Below are 21,621 nucleotides of genomic sequence, written 5' to 3'. Positions count from 1 at the left end.
TGACTTTTATGTATAAATACATGAAGTTAATATACTTGCATAATTTTTTATTTTAATTTTAATATATTGAAATTTGACACTAGCATGCCATATGCAGATATTAAATTACTAAAATTATATACCTTTTACTAATCTCAGGGGAAATCTTTTTTTTCTTGTTTTTGTTTTTGTTTTACTATCACTATTTTTTTACTGTAATCAAAGAACCACAACTTTTGAATATAAATAATTCCATGTTATTATTTTGAGTTGTAATCGTAAGATGCATACACTCTAATTCTAATGAATGCATACGTATTGTTGTTTATAATCAATTATAAAATCATTTATTGCTTGATAAGGAAAATTGAAGAAATTCGCCATGGGAGAGGGGGGTAATGAAATACTACACCGGTATTGTTTGAACTTTGAAACAACACTTTACTGAATTAACTTCAAAGGTTTACTTATATACAATTGAATACATTAATGTTACCCTAAACTACCAAAAAGATAATTCCTATACTATTTACGCGTATAAGGTTACATCGTGAAGTTATATACTACTGGAATAAGTAACTAGAAGATAGATGCCGTATCAGACAAGCTGATGTTCCGATCTGACCGAATAGTAACAATGGGGTTTCCCGAAGCATCCAGATCAATCACAGCCGTTTCACCGGGTCTGTAATCTCCGGCCAGGAGTGCTTCACTCAAGGGATCTTCAACTATTGAGGTAACTGCCCTCCTAAGGGGCCGTGCACCAAAGGTCTGGTCATAGCCTTGTTCACAGATTAGATCCTTGATTGACTCAGACACCTCCAAACCAATTCCAAGAGACATGATCCTTGCCTTCACCTCTTGCAACATCAGGTTTACAATCTCAAGCATCTGAACAAGAAAAGAAAAACAGACAGACATGACCGACGGCTTTTTAGTATTGCATCATCCTAGATGAACAGACTTTACAGCCTTGAGTTACATCTCTCTCTCTCTCACTAATTTTTCAAGTTTGAAATATACAGCTTGTAAAAATACTCGGGACCCTAACCGAAAATTTAGCAGAAAGAGGTTAATTCAGACCTAGATTCTGGGGACAAAAAGAATATAAAAGGAACTCCCAAGAGATGAAGGAAAGATGTAATTGTTTAATGAATCAACGGAAAGTTACAAACCTGAGCCTTCTCAAGAGACCGAAATACAACTACTTCATCAATCCTGTTGAGTAACTCAGGACGAAAATATGCCTTCAGTTCTTCCATTACCAGAGCCTTCATTCCGGCGTATGAAGTTGATTTGTCATCCTCAAGCAAGAAACCAATGGAGCCATGTCTACCCTTTGCGATGGCAGAAGAACCCACATTCGAAGTCATCACCACCAGTGCATTCTTGAAAGATACTCTTCGACCCTGCTCAACAGAATATCGAACAAGAGACGGATGATCAACTAAATATCAATCCAAGCTATTGAATCTTAAGACTTCGTTCAGATGATAATTATTTATTTTTAAACATCTCAAGCAAAAAGCAAGATTCATTATTTTCATAAATACCAGCATATTAGCCAAGTGCACTTCACAACAAACGAACCTGAGAATCTGTAAGGTGGCCATCTTCAAACAATTGGAGAAGGATATTGAATATATCTGGATGAGCTTTCTCTATTTCATCAAGCAATAACAACGTGAATGGTCGTCTTCTAATAGCTTCTGTAAGCATACCACCCTCTTCATAACCTACATAACCTGGGGGTGATCCTATTAATTTACTCACTGTATGCCGCTCCATATATTCACTCATGTCCAATCTAAGCATGGCATCCTCCTACAATAATGGCATTAAAAGACATAAAGAGATCAGTAAGATTAAGCAGGTGCTAAAGGACTTGGGCAAGTGAGATTCACCAAAAACAAACCTTTGCACACATGGCGCTCAACTATTTATTAATAAGGGAAAAAAAAACATGATTCAAGAAGAACTCTCTTCCCTTTTTCCTTCCAGTCATACTGATAAATTATAATGGAAGACAAGAAGAAAATTAACAGAAAAGGGATGAAAGGAAAATATAGTGGCTCGATAAATGACCCACGTAGGCAAAATTTTGCCAGAAATGAAATTTCAGTATTTCCTAATAAGTCTAATCATACAAAAAAGTTTACTACTGAAAGGCTATACTTTAAAACTGATTTCAAGGAGGGAAATGCATGAATGATAGCATGAAGCCTTACCGACCCAAAATAGCACGCTGCTAAAGCTTTAGTTAATTCAGTTTTGCCAACCCCAGTTGGACCACAGAAGATCATTGCAGCAATTGGTCTATCAGGATCCTTCAGCCCAACCCGGGATCTCTTAACAGCTCGAGAAATGGCAGCAACAGCCTCATCCTGACCAATAACTCTTTTCTTAAGCTGCTCGTCAAGGCCTAGTAGAAGCACTCTCTCGTCTGCAGTGATCTGCTGCACTGGGATCCCTGACCAAACTGAAGCAATGGCTGCAATTTCTTCAGGTCCCACCATTATAGGTCTGAAAGAATCACCACAAGAAATTGAGTTAGAAACCAGGCAGAGCCTAGAGGACCAAGAACCTAATAAATTTATCCTTAAACATGACTCCAGAAAAAATAAAAGCTTACTCATCATTATCTGAAGTCAAAGGGGATTCTAAAAGGAGTTCACTAGAATCATCCTCATTGGAAGCACCATCATCATGTTTCAACCTATTGGCCATAACCTAATCATGGTACCAAAAGGAGGTTAACACCAAATTAAAAAAACTACAAGTACATCATGAGAAAAAGATATTACCACTTCATGCATGGCTTGAACAGTTCTGATCTCTTGCCAATAATCATTTGGTGCTTTTGAGAGAATACCAGTTTCTTGCTCTCTTTTCCTCTTAAATGCCTCAATACGAGCTCTACTTCCAGCCTCATCAATGAGATCAATTGCTTTATCCGGAAGATACCTGTCAGGAATGTATCTTGCTGACAGGTATACAGCTGCATTTATTGCTTCCAGAGTGTATCTGCAGTGGTGATGGAACTCATATTTCTCACGCAAACCAAGCAGTATCCTAACTGCATCCTCCTATAAGTAATGACATCAAATCCAAATAAGAGAAGAGGGAAATAAACAATAAGTTACATATGGAATGGATTGTACTTCAAAAGAACCTGGCTTGGCTCATTAATCCACACTGGCTGGAATCTTCGTGCCAATGCTTTATCCTTTTCAAATTGGGTCCTATATTCCCCTATAGTTGTTGATGCGATACACTGCAAGCAAAATAATAGCAAAGCCCGATAAAAAATGGACAAAAAGGGCTTCATTGATGGGCAGAGCTTAGTCCTCAAAAGGACATATTATGGTATGGCAACAATAATAAAAAGAAATGCAGCAACTGTACTAATATCTTAAGGCAGCCCCTGAATTGGTCCTTCTATGGACTAGGACTCTTTCAAAAAAAATTTCAATGAGCTGAAATTTCTCAAGTTTGGACTTCTACCTTTTCTCTCTTTGCTCCCTCTCTATAACCAAAATATCAATGCTGTTATTATTTAATTTCTAAATTTCATCTTCAACGACTGTTGTAACAGCATGCCTATGTTTTTGGCATCTCAGGTTCTCTATAAAAAGGACGATATGAGAAACAGTTACCTGTAATTCACCCCTCCCAAGTGCAGGCTTCAATAGATTGGCAATGTCGAGACCAGATCCCTTGTTTCCTCGGCCAACTGTACCAGATCCAATAAGTGTGTGGACTTCATCAATAAAAAGAATGACATCACCTGCAGAACAAGTACATCAAGTATGAGTAACAATAAAATATACTTCAGCTTCCAAAAAAGCAATCATTGTAGGCACCTGATTTTATTGTCTCGCTTAGTAAAGCAGTAACACGTGCCTCTAATTCTCCCCTCTCCTTCGCACCAGCCATCAATAGTCCTATGTCCAAGGACATTATTCTTTTATTCTGTGCACAGAAAGAGCAATAAAGCCAATTAAATTTGGAGATACACCCATGCAAAAAGTATGAATATTGGCATTTAGATGGAGTAAAAAAGAACTAGCTATACTATTTAGAACATCAATCACTTGTGAAGAGACAGACCAAGAGAAATGCAGGAGTTTCTGCCTCTGCAATACTAATTGCAAGTCCTTCAGCAATGGCTGTTTTTCCGACCCCACTTTCACCGAGAAGAATAGGGTTATTCTTGGTCCTGCGACAAAGTATCTGAACAACTCTTTGAACTTCAGTCTCTCTGCCAATAACAGGATCGATGAGTCCTTCAATTGCACGAGCTGTAAGATCCACGCAGAATTGAGCCAAAGCACTTTTCCCTAACAATCACATGTGAGAGACAAAGCATTATCCTCTGTTGTTCTAATAAGAATCTAAAAAGAAAAAAATAAAAGAGGAGGATCAGATCAAATTTCTACCTCTTGCCTTGTCAGGGGATCTCAAAACAGTGGCATTACCAGAAAGAGATTTTTCACGCATCTTTTTTGATGGCACTGAAGGTTCACGACCATCTTTTGCAAGCTCCCCTTGCAGTCTGGTGACTGCTGCATCTGCCAAATGATTCAGATCTGCTCCCAATCTGAGATTGTCAATACAAAATTAATGACATAAAAGTTGCATGATGCAATGACTTAGAATGGTATGAACTGTGCTTAACCACCAAAGACATCTTCATTCATAAAAAATCTAACATAAAAGTCCAATGTTAAAATTCTTTAAATTGTAAGAAGTCTATAGTACATTATTTTCTTTTCCTGTTTTTGCCCCTGTTTGCATGACTACATACATTGCAAAGTGGAAGCACTTAACATCACCGTAAAATATCATAACGAAACAATATATATCATGCTTCCTCAGCAAGCTTCTGAATTAACTACCTAATAAATTCAAATATCAGATAATTCAAAACAAAACAAGACAACCCAAGTTCATGTTCTACAAAAATGTTCCAGCAGCAAAAAGGAAACAATTTGCTTATTAAAAAAATACAAAAAGTTACCTTTTAAGGACCCGACCAGCACTTCCATCATCAACGGTAAGCAGACCAATAGCAATATGCTCAGGTGCGATAAAATTATACCCCATAGTTCTCGAATACTCCACAGCAGCCTCGAAAACCCGTTTCGTGCTAATAGAAAACGGCACATCCGTTGAAGAAACAATAGACCCTTCTTGTTTACCCGACCCAGAACCCGTATCCTCACCCGAATCAGGATTACTACTCTGCCAAATGCTACGAACAGCCTCACGAGCCTTATCAATTTTTATGCCTGACCCCAAAAAACCATTGGGGTCGCGATCTTCACCGATCAATCCCAGCAAAAGATGCTGGGTAAAAACCATGTCTTTGCCTAGAGATTTGGCTTCTCTCTGAGAAAGGATCACGGCTTTGATTGCTCGTTCTGTAAAACGCTCGAAAACTGCAGAAATATGAAGGGGTTTTCTTCTTTTACGAGAATGGGAGTGTTTAACGCGAATAAAGTTATTGTAACGCGAGATTGAGAGGCCAAAACAAGAAGAATTTGAAGAAGAAATTGAATTATTGTTATTTGGGTGGAACTGGAAAGGCAAACGTGGAGGTGATGAAGGATGGGAAAATAGGCAACGTGAGTGTATTGGTAGAGAGGAAGAACATAAAACTTCCATGTTTTCTGAGGCCAAAATTTCGTGTTTAGTTTTTTTTTTTTTCTCTCTCTCTCTCTTTCAGTTACCAAGTTTCATTAATGATGTAAGGAAATGCAGGAAGGAGAAAATACAGGCTGAGTATGAGTTGATGTCCAATTTGAAGGATATTTTTTGGGGGGGCTGTCGGGTGAAGGAAGAAAAGAGAGGTAGAAGAAAGGGATGGAGTAGAAGAGTTGGATTGACACGTCAAGCCACCACCCTCTTTGTTGTGTTGTGACCCAAAAACAAAAATTTCCCTTTTAAAATGTGAGGAAAAAAACCCTCAAAAAAAGTCTGCCTTTTGCATCAGGCTTTGGACTAGTCGCGCACGCAAGTGAAACAAGCAAAGAATAATGTTGGAAGTTTTTCCGGAGCCAAAAGTGCCAAGTCCCTGCCTGACAGAGCCAAAATTATGGTACCGTCCAGACTGGCTGGCTCGAGCCTCAAGACCCACGTTTGAGTTTGGCTTCCACGGTTGGTCGGGGGTTTAGAATCTTCCCTCGAGGTTCCGACCTGGTACTTTCAACGAAGCAACATATGAACCCACCGGTGCTGTCTCAATCTCACTTAATCATCAAGGTCTGGCAAACAATTATGGATATGCAATCCATGTGAAGTGGAATGTTAATACCCCATCCACATCAACAGTGTCTTCATATTAGAGTGATTGGACTTTTTCCATGAATATGAGTGCACAAATGTGGAAAATGCATTCATGTTCATAGAAACTTTACCATGTGAAAGTTGCAAAAACCAAATATTATATGCATAACTGTGTCTTTTAGTTGCACGTTTATAAACATTAACATATATAACATGCTATATTTAGAATATAATTATGGAAACATTAACATGCATAATATGCTATATTTAGAATTTTTTTAATTTTTTTTTAATTAGCAATTGTATACAAAAAACAAATATTTTTATAACGTAAAGTTAGTTGTTTATAAATAAAATATAATTAATATTTTAATTATATATAATTGAAATTTTGTAATGTTAATCTATAAATTATTCAATACTATTAGAATTAAGAAATATATTTTTACTAAAAATCATTCAATACAATTTGAATTCATATTTACAAATCAAATAATTTTTATTAATATTTATAATAAAAAGTTATTTTTAATGAAAGTTTTTCGATACCTATATATTTAAAAAATAGATAAATCTTATTGATTATTAATAGTAAAAAAAATTAAAAATATAATGAACAAATATGATTATTTTTATTTTTATTTATTTATTCATTTTATGCTGACGTCACACGAATTTTATATATTTCAATAAGTTATCACCTGAAAAAGTGATTGCATAATCTTGCGTGTAATACCTTCATGAACGCATAAGGATGTTGTTATCACCAATTAAACAGGCCGCTGGCCAGGCCGTTGGGACTACCTGTCATAACGACCACGTTGAGTTTATAAACGTGGCGTTGTTGCCAAGAAGAGCAGTAATGAGCTCCACCAGCTCCTCCTCTCTAGGCAAGGAGGGTAGCATGGGCCCCAAAATTTTAAAGTTTTTATTTATTATATATTTTTTAATATTTTTCAAAATAAATTTTTTATTTAATAATTAATATCAATAAAAACTAATAAAATACCTCACAAGATCCACTCAACTTTAACCTAAATTTAAGTCTTCCCACACTTATTTCTCTTTCACTTCTTGAAAATATTTATGAGCTTATCAAGAACGAGAATCACTTATCATTATTGTAAAAATTAAAAAGAGATAAATTTATTTATTTATTATTATTATTATTATTTATATTTATTTATTTATTTTATTTACTTATATATTCATAATTTATATAATTTTTTTTTAAAATTTCTGCGAATCATCAGTTATATATTTTTTTATTATATAAATTCTATCTTCTATTTATCATGTTCTATTTTTTATTATATGAATTTTATTTTTTATAATTTTAATCTTTAAAAATTAAAAAATTATTTTGTAATTCTATATAAATTTTATTTTCTATGATTTTAAACTTTAAAAATTAAAAAATTATTATGTAATTTTCAAAAATAAATTGTAACATTACACTATTGATTGTTGTTTAAAATTTCATCACTGTATAAAATTTTTTATTAATCCTAATTAATAAATTAATTCATTTTATTTTAACTTTTTCGATTTTTACAACAACTATAGAGAGAGTTTTTACAATAATGAAAATTGTGAAAATAAGATTTTGGAACAAAATGGATGATAAATAATTTAGTTGTTTATATTGAAAAAGACATTACTAATCTTTTTCAGTGTAAAATTAATAATTAATGAATTGAAATTCAAAAAATATTGTCGAACATAACTTTTTTAAAAGACTATTATAAGTCTTTTTTATTATTCTTTTTTATTTATATATTATATAAAATTATTATTTGTTATGAATCTTCTAATTGTTGTTTAAATTCAACTTATTAGTTTAAAAAAATTTTCGTATTATTATTGTTGTTTATATTTGTTTATTTTTTTATTTTTATTCTATTTACTTATATGTTCATAATTTCTGTAAAATTTCTTTTCTAAATTTCTACGAACCATCAACCAAGTTCTTTATTATTATTATTATTATTATTATTATTATTATTATTATTATTACATAAGTTCTATCTTCTACTTATCATGTTTTTTTTATTACATAAATTTTATTTTTTATGATTTTAGTATTTAAAAATTAAAAATTATTATATAATTCTCAAATATAAATTATAAAATTACATTGTTGATTGTTGTTTAAAATTTTATTAATTTATTACTTTTTTTATTAATCTTAATAGATAGATTAATTTACCTTATTTTAACCTTTTTGATTTTTACAACAACTATAGAGAGCCTTTTCAACAATAAAAATTGTAAAAACAAGATTTTAAAACAAAATGAATAATGAATAATCTAATTATTTGTATTAAAAAAGATATTACAAATCTTCTCAACATAGATTCAATAATTAATAAATTAAAATTCAAAAAATATTGTCGAACACAATTTTTTTTAAAGACTATTATACATTTTTTATTTATATGTTCTATAAAATTATTATTTATTATAAATATTTTAATTATTGATTAAATTTAATTTATTAATTTTAAAAAATTTTAATCTTTATTTTTCTTCTACTTTTAACTCAATAAAAATTGATTAGCTCCGGCCCTATCCTCTCCAAGATTCAGTTTTTCTAGGGAGGTAAGGGATTCAATTGCCAGATCAAGTTCACTCAAAACAACATTGAAAATCAAAGCCTGAAATAGTTTCTCGTCCAAACATCCTATGGAAAGCCGCGGTACAGGGTTCAGCATTTTGGCGGCTTACCAATAATCATTGCATGAGCAAGTTCCATCTTGAAAGTGATGGAACCGATTTGCATCTCTAACAACAATCTTCCGGCCGTAAACATAGGAGACAAACTTGAATGCTGAGTGGCAATCACTGCAGATCCGCAGATTTTTTGTGATGTGAATTGCTATTTCTGGATCAATCTTCATGATTCCAAAGGCCACAGCGAGCTTTTCACTGTGATAGCTTAAAATGTGCTCCTTGTCTTCCTCTTCTACATCATGTAGGACACATGAAAGGTCCGGCACGTAGCCAACCATCTTCGTCTCAACTGCCATGCTCTCTACCTTCCTGTAAACTTCCTGCCAGTATGGGTTCACTCGATCAGCTGTATGGAAGCCATGAACCTCTTTACCAAACTCAATCACACTGAATGCTGAAGGCTTTCTCAATCCCCTATCCTTCATATCTTGCCTCAACTTCCCAACTTCTTGCCATCTGTTAGAAGCTGCATATATGTTTGACATTAGTACATAGTATCCAGCATGCTCTGGTTCAAGTTGGAATAAGCTTCTAGCTGCAATTTCCCCTAATTCAGTATCCCCATGGATTCTGCAAGCCAAAAGCAAAGCCCCCCAAACACCATCACTTTGTGGTATTGGCATCTGTTGAATCATATCAAAAGCTTCATTCAGGAGTCCAGCTCTGCCTAGCATGTCAACCATGCAAGCATAGTGTTTCGCCTGGGGTGTCACAGAGTGCTTTTTCATATCTGCAAAACATTTCCTACCCTCGTCAATAAGACCTGCATGACCACAGGCAGAAAGGAGAGAGGTAAAAGTAATATGGTCTGGCTCAACGCCTGCTTGTAGCATTTGTGAGAAGAGATTCAATGCTTCTTTTCCATATCCATGCATGCCATACCCAGAAATTACCACATTCCATGAGGTGGCATTCCGTTCCCTCGGATGAATATCATTAAATATCCTTGTAGCGGTGTCTAAATCCCCACATTTAGCATACATATCCATTAGTGCATTACGAAGAGTTGCATCTATTTTAACTTTTTCATTGATCACAAGATTGTGGAGTTTCCTTCCTAGATGTTGAGAACCCAAATAAGCACAGGCAGATACCATGATCAATGCCGTCACTGGATTAGGCTTACACCCAGAATCCAGCATCTCCTCAAAAAGTAACAACGCTTCACTAGCTTGACCATTTTGAGTATAACACGAAAGCATAGAATTCCATGAGATACCATCTCTTTCCTCCATCAAATCAAAAACCAGGCGAGCCTTGCTTACATTCCCACATTTTGCATACATGGCAATAATTGCATTCTCAACAGAGACATCCGCCAAAAACCCATTACAAATGGCATAAGCATGAACTATTTTAGCTTTCATGGTATCCCCCAACTGACCAACCGCAGAGGCAACACTCACAATGGCCACTGCATCAGCCAAAACACCGTCAAGTTGCATTTTTTGGAACAACAGAAGAGCTTTATGGGGCTGTTCAGCCTGTTCATAGGCCGTGATCATGGCAGTCCAGCAAACAAGATCCCTCATTAGCATTTTATCAAATATCTTAAAACCCTCATCAGTTTGGCCACATTTTGCATACATGTCAACTAAAGCAGCCTCAACGTACAAATCAAAATCAAACCCAGTTCTTATAGCATCCCCATGAACAACTTTCCCTTCAATAATCAACGATTTCGAAGCGCATGCTTTGAGAACAAATGGGAAAGTGTAGTTATTAGGGGCAATATCAGTTTTACGCATAAAAGAGTATAACTCCAATGCTTCAACGTGGCAGCCACCATTTGCATATGCCCGAATCATTGTATTCCAAAGAAAAGAATTGGATTTATCGCCGAGGATAGTATCGAACACTGAGCGAGCACTGTTGTTGTCTCCAAATTTGGCATATTTGATGATAATTTGGGCTCCCAAATGTGAGTTACGCTTGATAATGCCTGAAGCAGTAAGAGAAGAATGTATCTGTTTGAGTAAAGCCGACCCATTGCAGGAATTAAGAAGTCTATTGCAAAGGTTCTCTGTTAAGTCATGAAATGAATTGAAGGCATAGTTGGTGTTGAGTGAAGCTAGAGAAGAAGGGTTTACGAGAGGTTTACAGGAGACATGGAAGTGGTAGCGGTGCCAGGAACCCAGACGGTGCATAACTTTCGGTTTATTCCGGGAACCAGGGTCATGTTTCTTGCTTCCTTTTGTTAGTGAAGGCAGCAGAACATGGAGCTGAGTTAATTGACACCTGGAGTTGCTCTTTCCTTCAAAGTGAAGAAGAAAGGAAATTTTCTACCATTACAAGGTACGGGATTGGGGCAAATTGGACTTGTATGAACAGTCAAAATCTTACAAATGGATCCTATGATCCGTTTATTTATATTCCTTAGAATAATAGGGTTTTTTTTTTCTACAGCACATAACGAATTAAACTAAAGGAATCTCATAGCAGGATGTCTTCATCTCAAGCTTAAGTTACATAGATCGATCAAAGAAAACTTTCCATACAGTAAATTACAGGCTACAAATTTGGTGCATGGCCCAAATTGCCATGGTAAAAACCGCGGGAAAGTATCAACAACTCGGAGATGAGTCGACCTGGCTCCAGAGCTTCTCAGCGTAAGTTTTATCCTCTTCTTTCTCCTCTGCAACATAATTAGTTGCCTCACTTACTTCCTCATCTTCATCTGGAACCTCTTCCATCATATTTTCTGTAATTTCTACTTCTACAAGGCTCTTTGTCTTTCGTTCTGAAAGTTCAGCTAATGCCTCCCTCATGGCCTGTGCTGTTGCTGGTCTGTCTCTTGACCCATATTTGGGAGCAGGCACAACAAATGGTAGGGCAATATCATCCAACTTTGTGCTACTTTGATTAGCAATGCACTTGGTTTCCGTCGGGGGAAACAAAAAAATGATCCCAAGTTCATAGTTACAGATGTGAAGCCTGGAAGTGATAAAAGACTTGGTTTTATCAAGTCCACTGGCATTTATCCCAACAGAGCCAGAAATAGGCCTTCCCCAGGCAGCTGCACTAAAATTATGAGATCCACAGTAAACCCAACCAAATGAAGATGAGCCTGTCTTTGACCAGAAGCGCCTCCGTGCCACCTGCTTAGTATTTGCACTATGTTCATTTAGTTTTTTTCTAAAATATTGAACTCCACAAGCATTTGGCAATATGAAAAAGGATACTCAAAGTTACAGAAACAACATGAACACAAATAAGACAGACAGTCTCGGGTTTAGGAGGCAAGTCAAACTGCACTCTACTGTTATATCCTGAAAGCACAATGATAGCGGCTCAAACAATGTCATAGTTCACAAAGAAATCCATTACACTTATCATGTTTTAGGCAGTTTACTTCAGACTATAGATAACGCATATGTAGAACCAGATATCTTAATTTAATCAGACTCAGGATTCATGAATTGTTTGTTCAAGAAATTTTCTAACCATTCAAAAAGCAGGTACATTACCTTAACATGCATTGGATGCCCTTCCCTATTGCAGGGAGAAGGAACTGCATCATGAAGTATGCCCACATTTCTCAATCTTTGCCATGTTTTCTGAACCAAATGTATGATAAACAAAAGTGTGAAAAAAAATACAGGAAATTACAACCATTAGGCATAGGTACAACATGTGACAAAACATCAGTGTATTGTTATAACTTGACACAAATTACCTTCTTGAAAACTACCATATTCCTATCTGCAGGACCATCAGTTTGTAGTCCAAAGATCTACAGACATTTCCCAACCATGTAGATCATTTTTTTTTTGTACTGAGTTCTAATTCAGAGTTTGGTAGACCTTTACGATCTAGGAAGGAAGATACATATGTTTTATGACAAGCACAATTTTCGCTCATACTTTTCACATAAAATTGGGAGACAAATTCATGATTCTTTTGCTCAACTTAGGACCTATAGACAAAAAGTGTCAGAAAATTCACACATTATAAATGCCACAGTAACCCTCAAAAGGCATGATTGATGTGACTTTGCAAGAGAATCAAAGCATGCATCCAAATGGAACAGTACTCTGACTGCTTTGTTGTTTTTTGAATCTTATTCAATAAACTCCAAGAAAATGTTGAAGCCTCAGCCCAAAAAGTCGAAAAAAAAATAGTCAAACAGTGCATGAAAGTTATATATCATCCAAATGCAGTACAATGCACTGAAAATGTGACCCATATCAGAGATACATCTTATATTTTTTTTCTTGAACATAACGGTTTCACTATTCAGCCATAAGTTATTATTTCAAGCAAATAACATTACCCATGTTCTCTGGACTCCAGTGTGGTTATCAGACACATTGCATCAGACAGGAGTATATTAAATCTTATAGTGGTTTTCTTTATCTTGGGGGGGCACAAGAGTCAAACATGTCAAATCCAACGGGACTATGTTAAACTTTTTGCAAGTTGTTCATTCTTGCTGGAGGGTTTAAGAGTGAAACCCACGCCAATTGAGGTGTTCAATGCATCTGAACATATAAGATAGGAGTAAGTCAAGAGTCAAGAGTAACAGAGACCTTACCTCTGAAAAGCAAAGAATTTTCCTTGTAGGGGAGATGCCATTACATGCATTTTTCACCCGCTCAATAGTAGGAAAAAGAATTTTAATGGATGGATTTCTCACTTCTTGACTAGCAGTCCAGCAGCCCCACTGTCAAGCAACACCGTATTACTGTATATATGTATATATCTAATATATATAATAAAAGTACAGATATCAGAAAACTTTTTGATTGACGAAAAGTCACATTTATTCATTATATTTCTACATTTGCCATTTTGAAAAACTTTTATTATTAATATTAATAAGATTTAACTAATTTATAAATATGTAAGAATTCTAACTGTATTGAATGACTTTAATTAAAATTTTTTTTATTATAAATACTAATAAGATTTATCCAATTTATAAATAAGAATTCTAATTGCATTCAATGACTTTTATATCAAAATTTGTTTTTCTTAATTCTAATGGTATTGAATAATTCTTTTAAAAAAAAATGGTATTGAATAATTTATAGATTAACTTCTGAAAAATTTTAATTTTATATAATTGAAACATCAATTGTCTTTTATATATAATTGTCTTTTATTTATAAACAATTAGCTTTATGCTTTAAAAACATTTGCATTTTCTATATAATTGTAATTTAAAAATAAATAAAAACAAGTATTTGCACAATGCTAATAAATATAAAAACATGATGTTCAACATTTTATACATACTGCCAAATCAAAGTTTGTATGTTACCTCTGGATCAGACTCCTCTGAATCAAAAATTTGTGATGACTTCTTTCCTACAGATGCTGCAAAAGCAGCTAGAAACTGTGCACTGACAGATGAGCCAATTGAGGATGCACCTTGTAAAACAGAACATATATCAGACAAAACTAATAAGAAAACTAAGTGGCTAACATCTAAGGTTAAAGACAAAACACTCACCATAAATGAAATCAGATTCTTGTGATTCAGGCCACTTGTAGCGACCTAAAACCTATAGAATGCGAAAGGAGATTTTCAGAAAATAATCAGATCTTGACAAGTAATGTAACATGATATAGGTACAGTTTGACGATTAATTGTTTCAATTACTAATCAACCAAAATGCAGGAAATTTTTTTGTTTCAGACTCCAACCACAAAAGCAGATTCAACAATCCCATGAAATCATGTTGCTACAGATTCCAACCTCTTACAAACCTTGAGATGGCTTTCAAATGCCTTGCTAGGCCATGTATAATAAAAAATATGCTTGAATAAACTGATTATACAAACCTATAGAATCACTATCTAGAAGGTCAAAATTATCAAATGGAACTTGAAGATTTTTGAAAACTTCTAAAAAAAAGCTAGCAGCCATTTTGTGATTTTAATATACAATAAACAGCATGAAACCGTAATTATGATAAATAGACTTTGCAATAATAACACATTATGATATATAGTTAACACCGGCAGTCCAGTATCAAAATAATGCACAAATGAAATTCATAGAAACATTACTAAAATTATTGAAGTCAATCATTTCCTTACCTCCTGAAGTCGCCAGAGGCCTGTACACCTCTGAACTGAAGCAATGAGAGAGCATAATGCAACAATATTTTGAGCTTGCATCAGTTTTGACAAATCAAAAAACCTTGGTCCCTGCACAAATCAACACATTATATGCATTAAATAGGTTCACTAAAAATCTGAACAGATAACGTTGAATGATTAGCCACAAGCTGAATAACATCATAACATATCAACTAAATAGCAAAAATACCTGCCTGTGACACATGCAGTACCAACTGTACTTTCTTGTTGTTTCCCCCAAAAGTAGCTGAAAGGGCTTCTTCACGATACACATATCCATGGAATTCAAAGAATCCCATATCCCATAATGGAGAAACCCATTTAGCGACATTTCTAGGAAGAAAACCAAGTTGAATGCAATCTATGCTAGCCAAAAAAAGAAAAACATAATTGTCATTGTAGCTAAAAGCAAGAAGAGTTCCAACTTATAAGATATTATCAATTAAAGGGAAAAAGGCATCAATACCAATGGGTCCTTAACCTTAAACCATAACAACAGTTTTAAAAAATCCATGATGATGTCCACTAAAGTGCTTCACCAGGAAGAAACTCAAAGTTGACAGAAATACCAAATCTCAGTAAAGAAGGGAAATGTTTGCAACAAAACTTCCAATTCCATAAGGTTTGTAATAAATAAAGATGATCCCACATATGTAGCAGTCACGTTTGCTAGTTTTTGGCTCTTTTTCCAGTCACTACGTGATAGAACTACTGAAATATCCACTATTTTAAGACAATATCAAATGCACATATTATCAACTTGCAAAAATGTCTAATTCCAAATCAAGTTATAAAAATTTTACCTCTTCCGGAGAGCTCATCAGGGTTAGGAACAAGAACACTCACAGCATTCTTATCTGCAGGGATATTTGTGTTTCTTCTCAGAACAACATCCAACATCCCATATGCATTTTCACAAGTTTTGCCAAGAAATAAAGCCAGTTTCTTAAGTAGTGCAGCATTTGTGTCTGCTGCAGTGCGGAAAAGGTGGCTTAAACCAACCACAGATGCTTCAACCAGACCAAGAAACTTCACATCAAATGATGAGGTTGTAAACTGATTAGCCTGAAATGATAGTTAATAAGATTCCTTCCTATCGACTAACCTAATATAAAACACATGTAAAACACCAAAAACTCACCTCCATATTAAGATTGTGCAATACTTTCTAAATGCTACTTATTTCAATTCATTTATTATATGAGGAAATGGTCAGAACAATAATGAAAACAGTCAGCCAGCTTAGCATATGAATCAGAGACAGAAGCATAATTAGAATGAAATGTGCAGATTATGATACCTTCAGTATTCTGTCAGAATGTATTCCAGGTATAGAAGCAACCAGGTGTCCTTCAGCACTGGTAAAGTCATACTTAGTCAACTCAACAATCCAATGAGCCTGACTAGGTACGTCAACAATAAGAGATGCCATAAAGCCAGCTAGTTGAGCACCAAAGTCAGATCTTGAACCTTGACTCATTTCTCCATAAGAAAATGAAAAAAGAGACAAATAATCAGATTCACTTCTGTGAGGAAAATCTTGCCACCAAACAGTGTTTGTCACACTCTCCCACTGCAGTTTTTATAAGAGAAAATAAATGAACTAAACAAGAACAATATAACATAATTGAACAGCTAGCATTTTTCAGTACAAAAAAACAAATAAAGAACAGCTAGCTTTTTGATAGATAAATCAAACATAAACATTCTTCTGGGAATAGACTACGTAGCCGAGAGCAAATTAAACCCACAACTTGAAATCCATCCGATTCTTAGAAAAAGAGGAAATCTGTTTGGCCCAAAGGTTATTGCAAACAATAAAGACTAACAAGGGATACTGACTAAAGTTTCAATTGCCTCAGCAAACTCCAGCAATTAGATAATTTGTGTGAAATTTGGTATTTGGATGAAAAGAAACACATATACGCAAGACATGCATGCATGGAGAGAAGAGTTAACGTACAGAGAGGCTCCATCAGCATAAGAGCAGGTAAACCAAATCAAATAGAGTCTACCACTCTTTAGAACATCAAGATATGGAAATCTGATTTAAAAAACATTGAGGTAATCAGATTATGAAATTCAAAACTTATGTCTGCACCAATCAGCCACATGTTATTTCGTATCTAGCAAAAACTTAGTTATAAAACAAATCACAAGACATTAAAAATCAATCACCTGTTTTGCAACTAAATTAGCAGAAGTAATGACAACACGGATACTATCCTCTCTTTGCAATACGAGCAATTTTGGGTGGTGGCAAGCGATGCCTCGTTTCTTGCGGTCATTACCAAAAGCAATAACCTCAGGGAATGGGGGAAACCTAATACAAAAAATATATATTAGAAAAAAAAATTAATTCCTATATTAGTCCATGTACCTTCTAATATAATCGATTAAGTAAACTACTTACACTACAACCAAGTTTGGAAAATCAGGGAAAGGCATGGAGCTTCTTGCATCAGGGCTTGAGCTCCAACATCTCTCAGCATTATGACATGCAACTGTTACAGGCAGATGGCAAGGAATTTCACAGTGTGATAAAAACCTACCAAAAAGACTCCATTAGATGTGGATGCAGAAATTATGATTAAGAGTAGGTAGAATTGCAATAATATGAAAGGAAAGATATACATAAAGTAACTTATCAAAATGGTAATGCAAAACAAAGTTAGCCAAATTTTTTTGCCATAGCAATGAATACATGCAAGATGCAAAAGCAATCATGTAATGCTTTCTACAGAAAATCATGTAGTTATAGCAGCTCTAACTGACTTATAAACAGGAATCCTCTAAGGGCACTCATCAGTGGAGACTATTTAGTCAGGAAAGCAAAAGAGAAGGGACAACTTTACCATAAAATGTCACTTGTAAACGTAGCAATGAATATCTTTGAAATGCTTTCAACAGGATATAGAAGTTCTTGCAAGGAAACAAGAGTATGGTGATTTGATGATCCGCAGTCCAAATAAGCGAGGCGATTGAGGTAAAACATCTTCCCAGGTGCTGAACAAGAGCTCGTAAAAGTCTTGCTTGTACCAACACCATCAATGTCAGGAGCATTTTCCTTCTCAGCACAGTTCAATGATGACATCCCAGGCCTGTAATTGGCAGTAGCATCCTTACCACAGCCTTCAACAGTGCCTTCTCCACATGGAAGGTCACTTGGTAAAAGGTCACCAATTAAGCTGTGGTTTGCCTCTGAAGTCGTCATAATTTTAAATGAATTAGGCTGCACAGGGCTGTCCTTCTTATCAGATGATTGTGGCTCTTGCCTGCAAAGAGGGAAGATGCTACCCACCTCCTCTTCTCTGCCAATTGCAAATTCCATCCTATTACTTAATGTCAACCCCAGAAATCTGTTGCGTCCAGAATCTGAAATATCACATTGCCTAATGCAAGAGATGGGGTCATCACTGTGTAATATACTACAGCAGTGACTCAAAATAAACTTGGCTCTCCCCATTACATCTCTAGATTTAAATCCAGATAAGTCACAACCTATGGTCATCTCATTACTTGAGATAGCAAAAACCCTTTTGTTCCTCTTCCCACTGGACAGTGTTCCTTGGGAATGTTTTGATGAAGCCATTGCCCCGAGCAACAGTGGCCTAACACCAGGCACCTCATCCAAATCAGAAACCACTTCCTCCTTAAACACAATCCCTTGAATCATAAACCCGATTCGTACCCTTAAACTACACTCACTTTCATTCCCACAGACAAGCAAAACCTCATCACCAGCAAATAATTCCCTAACCATACCCCTTTTGACCCTAACCCCATTCACATAAACCCCATTCAAAGAAACCCGAACCCTAGAAAATCCTAAAATCTCTGTCTCTTTCTCTTTCTCTTTATCTTCCAGTTCATCATCAGACAACAAAAATCTTCTCCTGAATTCACTAACGAAAAAACTAAGATCATCCAACAAAATTGTTCCATCGAGAATAAATATTTTACGGTCAACGCTATCATATAAAATCTGGCAATGCTGTTTACTTACGAACCGACTGTCGAACGTGAAGTCACAGGAAGAGTTGGCTCGACCGATGATGTAAGGCCGGTCCGACTCGAGGCGCAGCAAGTAGATAGGCGAACCGGTGGTGGTAGAAACCAGAGGGAGATCGAAGCTCTTGAGTTCGATGAATGCTGATTTATTAAGGGTTTTTGGTTTTTTGCGAGGGAAATGGGAATTCTCTTCGGTTCTCTTCTTATTTTTGTTCGGGAAAGAAAAAACTGAGTCTTTCATAAGAATGATTAGAAAAAAATAATTGATTTGTAATAATTATGAATAAAAGAATTGGAATGTGAATTGAACAAAAATTGGGGAAAAATGGAAGAGAAATTTGAGAGGGAAAAAGGAGGAACTCAAAAACCCTTGTTCCCGCATATAGGAAATGACAGTTAATTTTCCCTCCTAATTATATGTTTCAGATTTCCCTTCATTATTTGGGCTAGGAGCTATCCAAGGACTCAAAGCCCAGCGTTTTAGTCAGGGCTTTGGGATAAAATTTTTTAATTTAAATCCAATATACAATACATAAAAGTTTTATTCTATTGAATAATAATTTAGTTTATTTAAATTAATTTCATAATTACAAATTTAATAATTTTTTATATAAACATGTATTATAATTATTTTTTTATTTTGAAAAAGAAGAGATCCAAAACCTACAATTTAAATATAAAATTATATATCAACTATTAATCAAATATTTAGATATTAAAATAATATTTTTAATTATCTATGATTTCTTTTTAAAAATGAATCGAATTGTTTTGATGAAAAACAAAATCAACCCTTCGGATGGATTTGATTTCTCGGTTTTTAAAATTTAAAGATTTAATAGTTTTACATATCATTTTTAATTCTTTTACTTGAATTTTAAAATAAAATAAACTTTTTTTATTTTATAAAAAATAAAAGAAAATAAAATTTATTTTTAAAAAATCGATTTAGTTCAAATAATTTCAAATTGTCACTTTATGAACCAAAAGCGGACTAATATTTTTATTATTCATGCCCAAGTCAAATGGGGTATTATTAGTATGCAAATTAGTTTTCAGTTTTCTCGATGTCTGTGCTCACTCTCGAAGGACAAAAGCGGAATTAGAGAGGAAAGTGTAATTTCCTTTTAAAATCCTCTTATTTGTATTAAATGAGCTGGGTTTTTAATGAGACAATATCCCCAGTATTAATTAAAAAAATAAACGAAAATAAAAGGGAGGCTTTTTGTATTATTTTTTAATGCAAAATTGTTGGTTGATAAGTAGGAGAATGTGAACATAGCCCATCATTAAGTCTTCAAATAATTAATTAATGTGGAGCATATTAAAAAGAAAAAAGAAGAAATGGGGCCTTTTAATCGTGATCAAAAAGGATTTTTTTTTCCTTTTTACATAAACACAATATTTTTTAAGTGTCCATTTGATCGATGCTTATTATACTTCAACTTGTCTTCTTTCTTTCTTTATGTATATGCACAATTTAATTTGTTGGCCAATTATATACCAGAAAGATTATCCAAGTTGTGCATATAAAATCATCGAAGTGTTTACTTTGGCTTATTCAACTTTTTTGTGTTTGTCGCTTACTCCCTGATGCACGATCTGTTACATTAAAAAATTTAAAAAAAAAAAAACCCAGAAAAAAGTTGGTATTCATCCTCAGTGCTTCTCTATTTCTAGGAAGCTTAGCTTCAAATGCTTCCTTCAACTTTTGGCATATTTATATATATATATATATATATAGCNATATTATATATATATATATATATATAGCAGAAAGTAACTATAAACTTCTGGCTTATATGTATGCTATAAACTTTTGACATAGACATGTAAATGCAAATACTCATCCAGGGTTCACAGTTCGGACATGGTCAAACTTCACTACCCTTTTAGGCAAAGTGCATGCACGGTTGATGGAGAGAGAGAGGCAATTCCCCCCGGCTTGGGGCACCCTACGCGTCTGGTTCAGCTCGAGTTGCCAGCTTGCTGCTGCGGGGTTCCCAGAAGGTGGAAGAGTCAGCTGGTCAGTAGCATTTAAATTTCAAAATCAAGTCAAGCAGCGTAGGCTAAATCATATATATATCTACCGAACTTAATAGGGATCAGGGCGGGCCTGCATCTTCCTTGTTCCTTCTTTCGTTAAAAGTCCACTCAACCTCTCAGCTGTTATCTGTTATCAACTTTGGAGCTTAGGTTCTGTTAAATATTGAATTTATATTTATAATGCTAATTAAGGTCATTGACTCCGTGGTGGTGGTGGTGGTGCTTCACCTAACACTAACAGCACTGTTTTTGCCTTTTTGTGGGATAGAACCCAACAGCATTTTTAATTGGAAATTCACACTCAATTGAGTTTAGCAAACGACAATGGCGAAAAAGAAAGCAAAAGCAAAAGAAATGGTGAAAAGTCTTGCTTCCAATTTCCATATACCCAAGGTCATCTGTATACATAGATTCTCAACTACGTCCAAATTAATGTCAAAATACGTGATATAGACCATAGAGTATAGACAAAATACC

At 34.7% G+C, this 21,621-nt stretch overlaps 3 protein-coding genes across 3 annotated transcripts; all 3 read right to left on the bottom strand.

Moving 5' to 3' along the window:
• LOC18605238 (chaperone protein ClpD, chloroplastic) lies at positions 397 to 5,905 on the bottom strand. The gene is made up of 12 exons (XM_018118147.1): positions 5,000 to 5,905; positions 4,419 to 4,579; positions 4,090 to 4,319; positions 3,843 to 3,951; positions 3,636 to 3,766; positions 3,152 to 3,253; positions 2,784 to 3,065; positions 2,612 to 2,709; positions 2,208 to 2,502; positions 1,570 to 1,803; positions 1,155 to 1,388; positions 397 to 870 (listed from the first exon to the last, which is right to left on the bottom strand). Exons 1-12 carry the CDS (start codon positions 5,644 to 5,646, stop codon positions 559 to 561), a joined length of 2,835 nt encoding a protein of 944 aa, XP_017973636.1. The 5' UTR covers positions 5,647 to 5,905; the 3' UTR covers positions 397 to 558.
• Positions 8,911 to 11,312, bottom strand: LOC18605237 (pentatricopeptide repeat-containing protein At3g26782, mitochondrial). Its single transcript, XM_007038136.2, has one exon. It carries the CDS (start codon positions 11,145 to 11,147, stop codon positions 8,991 to 8,993), a length of 2,157 nt encoding a protein of 718 aa, XP_007038198.2. The 5' UTR covers positions 11,148 to 11,312; the 3' UTR covers positions 8,911 to 8,990.
• Positions 11,340 to 19,472, bottom strand: LOC18605236. Its single transcript, XM_007038135.2, has 12 exons — positions 17,943 to 19,472; positions 17,501 to 17,635; positions 17,266 to 17,410; positions 16,388 to 16,660; positions 15,891 to 16,152; positions 15,282 to 15,448; positions 15,046 to 15,156; positions 14,456 to 14,507; positions 14,264 to 14,373; positions 13,535 to 13,663; positions 12,468 to 12,557; positions 11,340 to 12,098 (listed from the first exon to the last, which is right to left on the bottom strand). Exons 1-12 carry the CDS (start codon positions 19,337 to 19,339, stop codon positions 11,565 to 11,567), a joined length of 3,405 nt encoding a protein of 1,134 aa, XP_007038197.2. The 5' UTR covers positions 19,340 to 19,472; the 3' UTR covers positions 11,340 to 11,564.

The sequence above is a fragment of the Theobroma cacao genome, chromosome 3, assembly GCF_000208745.1.
Source record: "Theobroma cacao cultivar B97-61/B2 chromosome 3, Criollo_cocoa_genome_V2, whole genome shotgun sequence".
Classification (NCBI taxonomy): domain Eukaryota; kingdom Viridiplantae; phylum Streptophyta; class Magnoliopsida; order Malvales; family Malvaceae; genus Theobroma; species Theobroma cacao.
The sequence above is the reverse complement of the archived record's forward strand: the minus strand, read 5'-3'. Positions and strand labels throughout refer to the sequence as shown.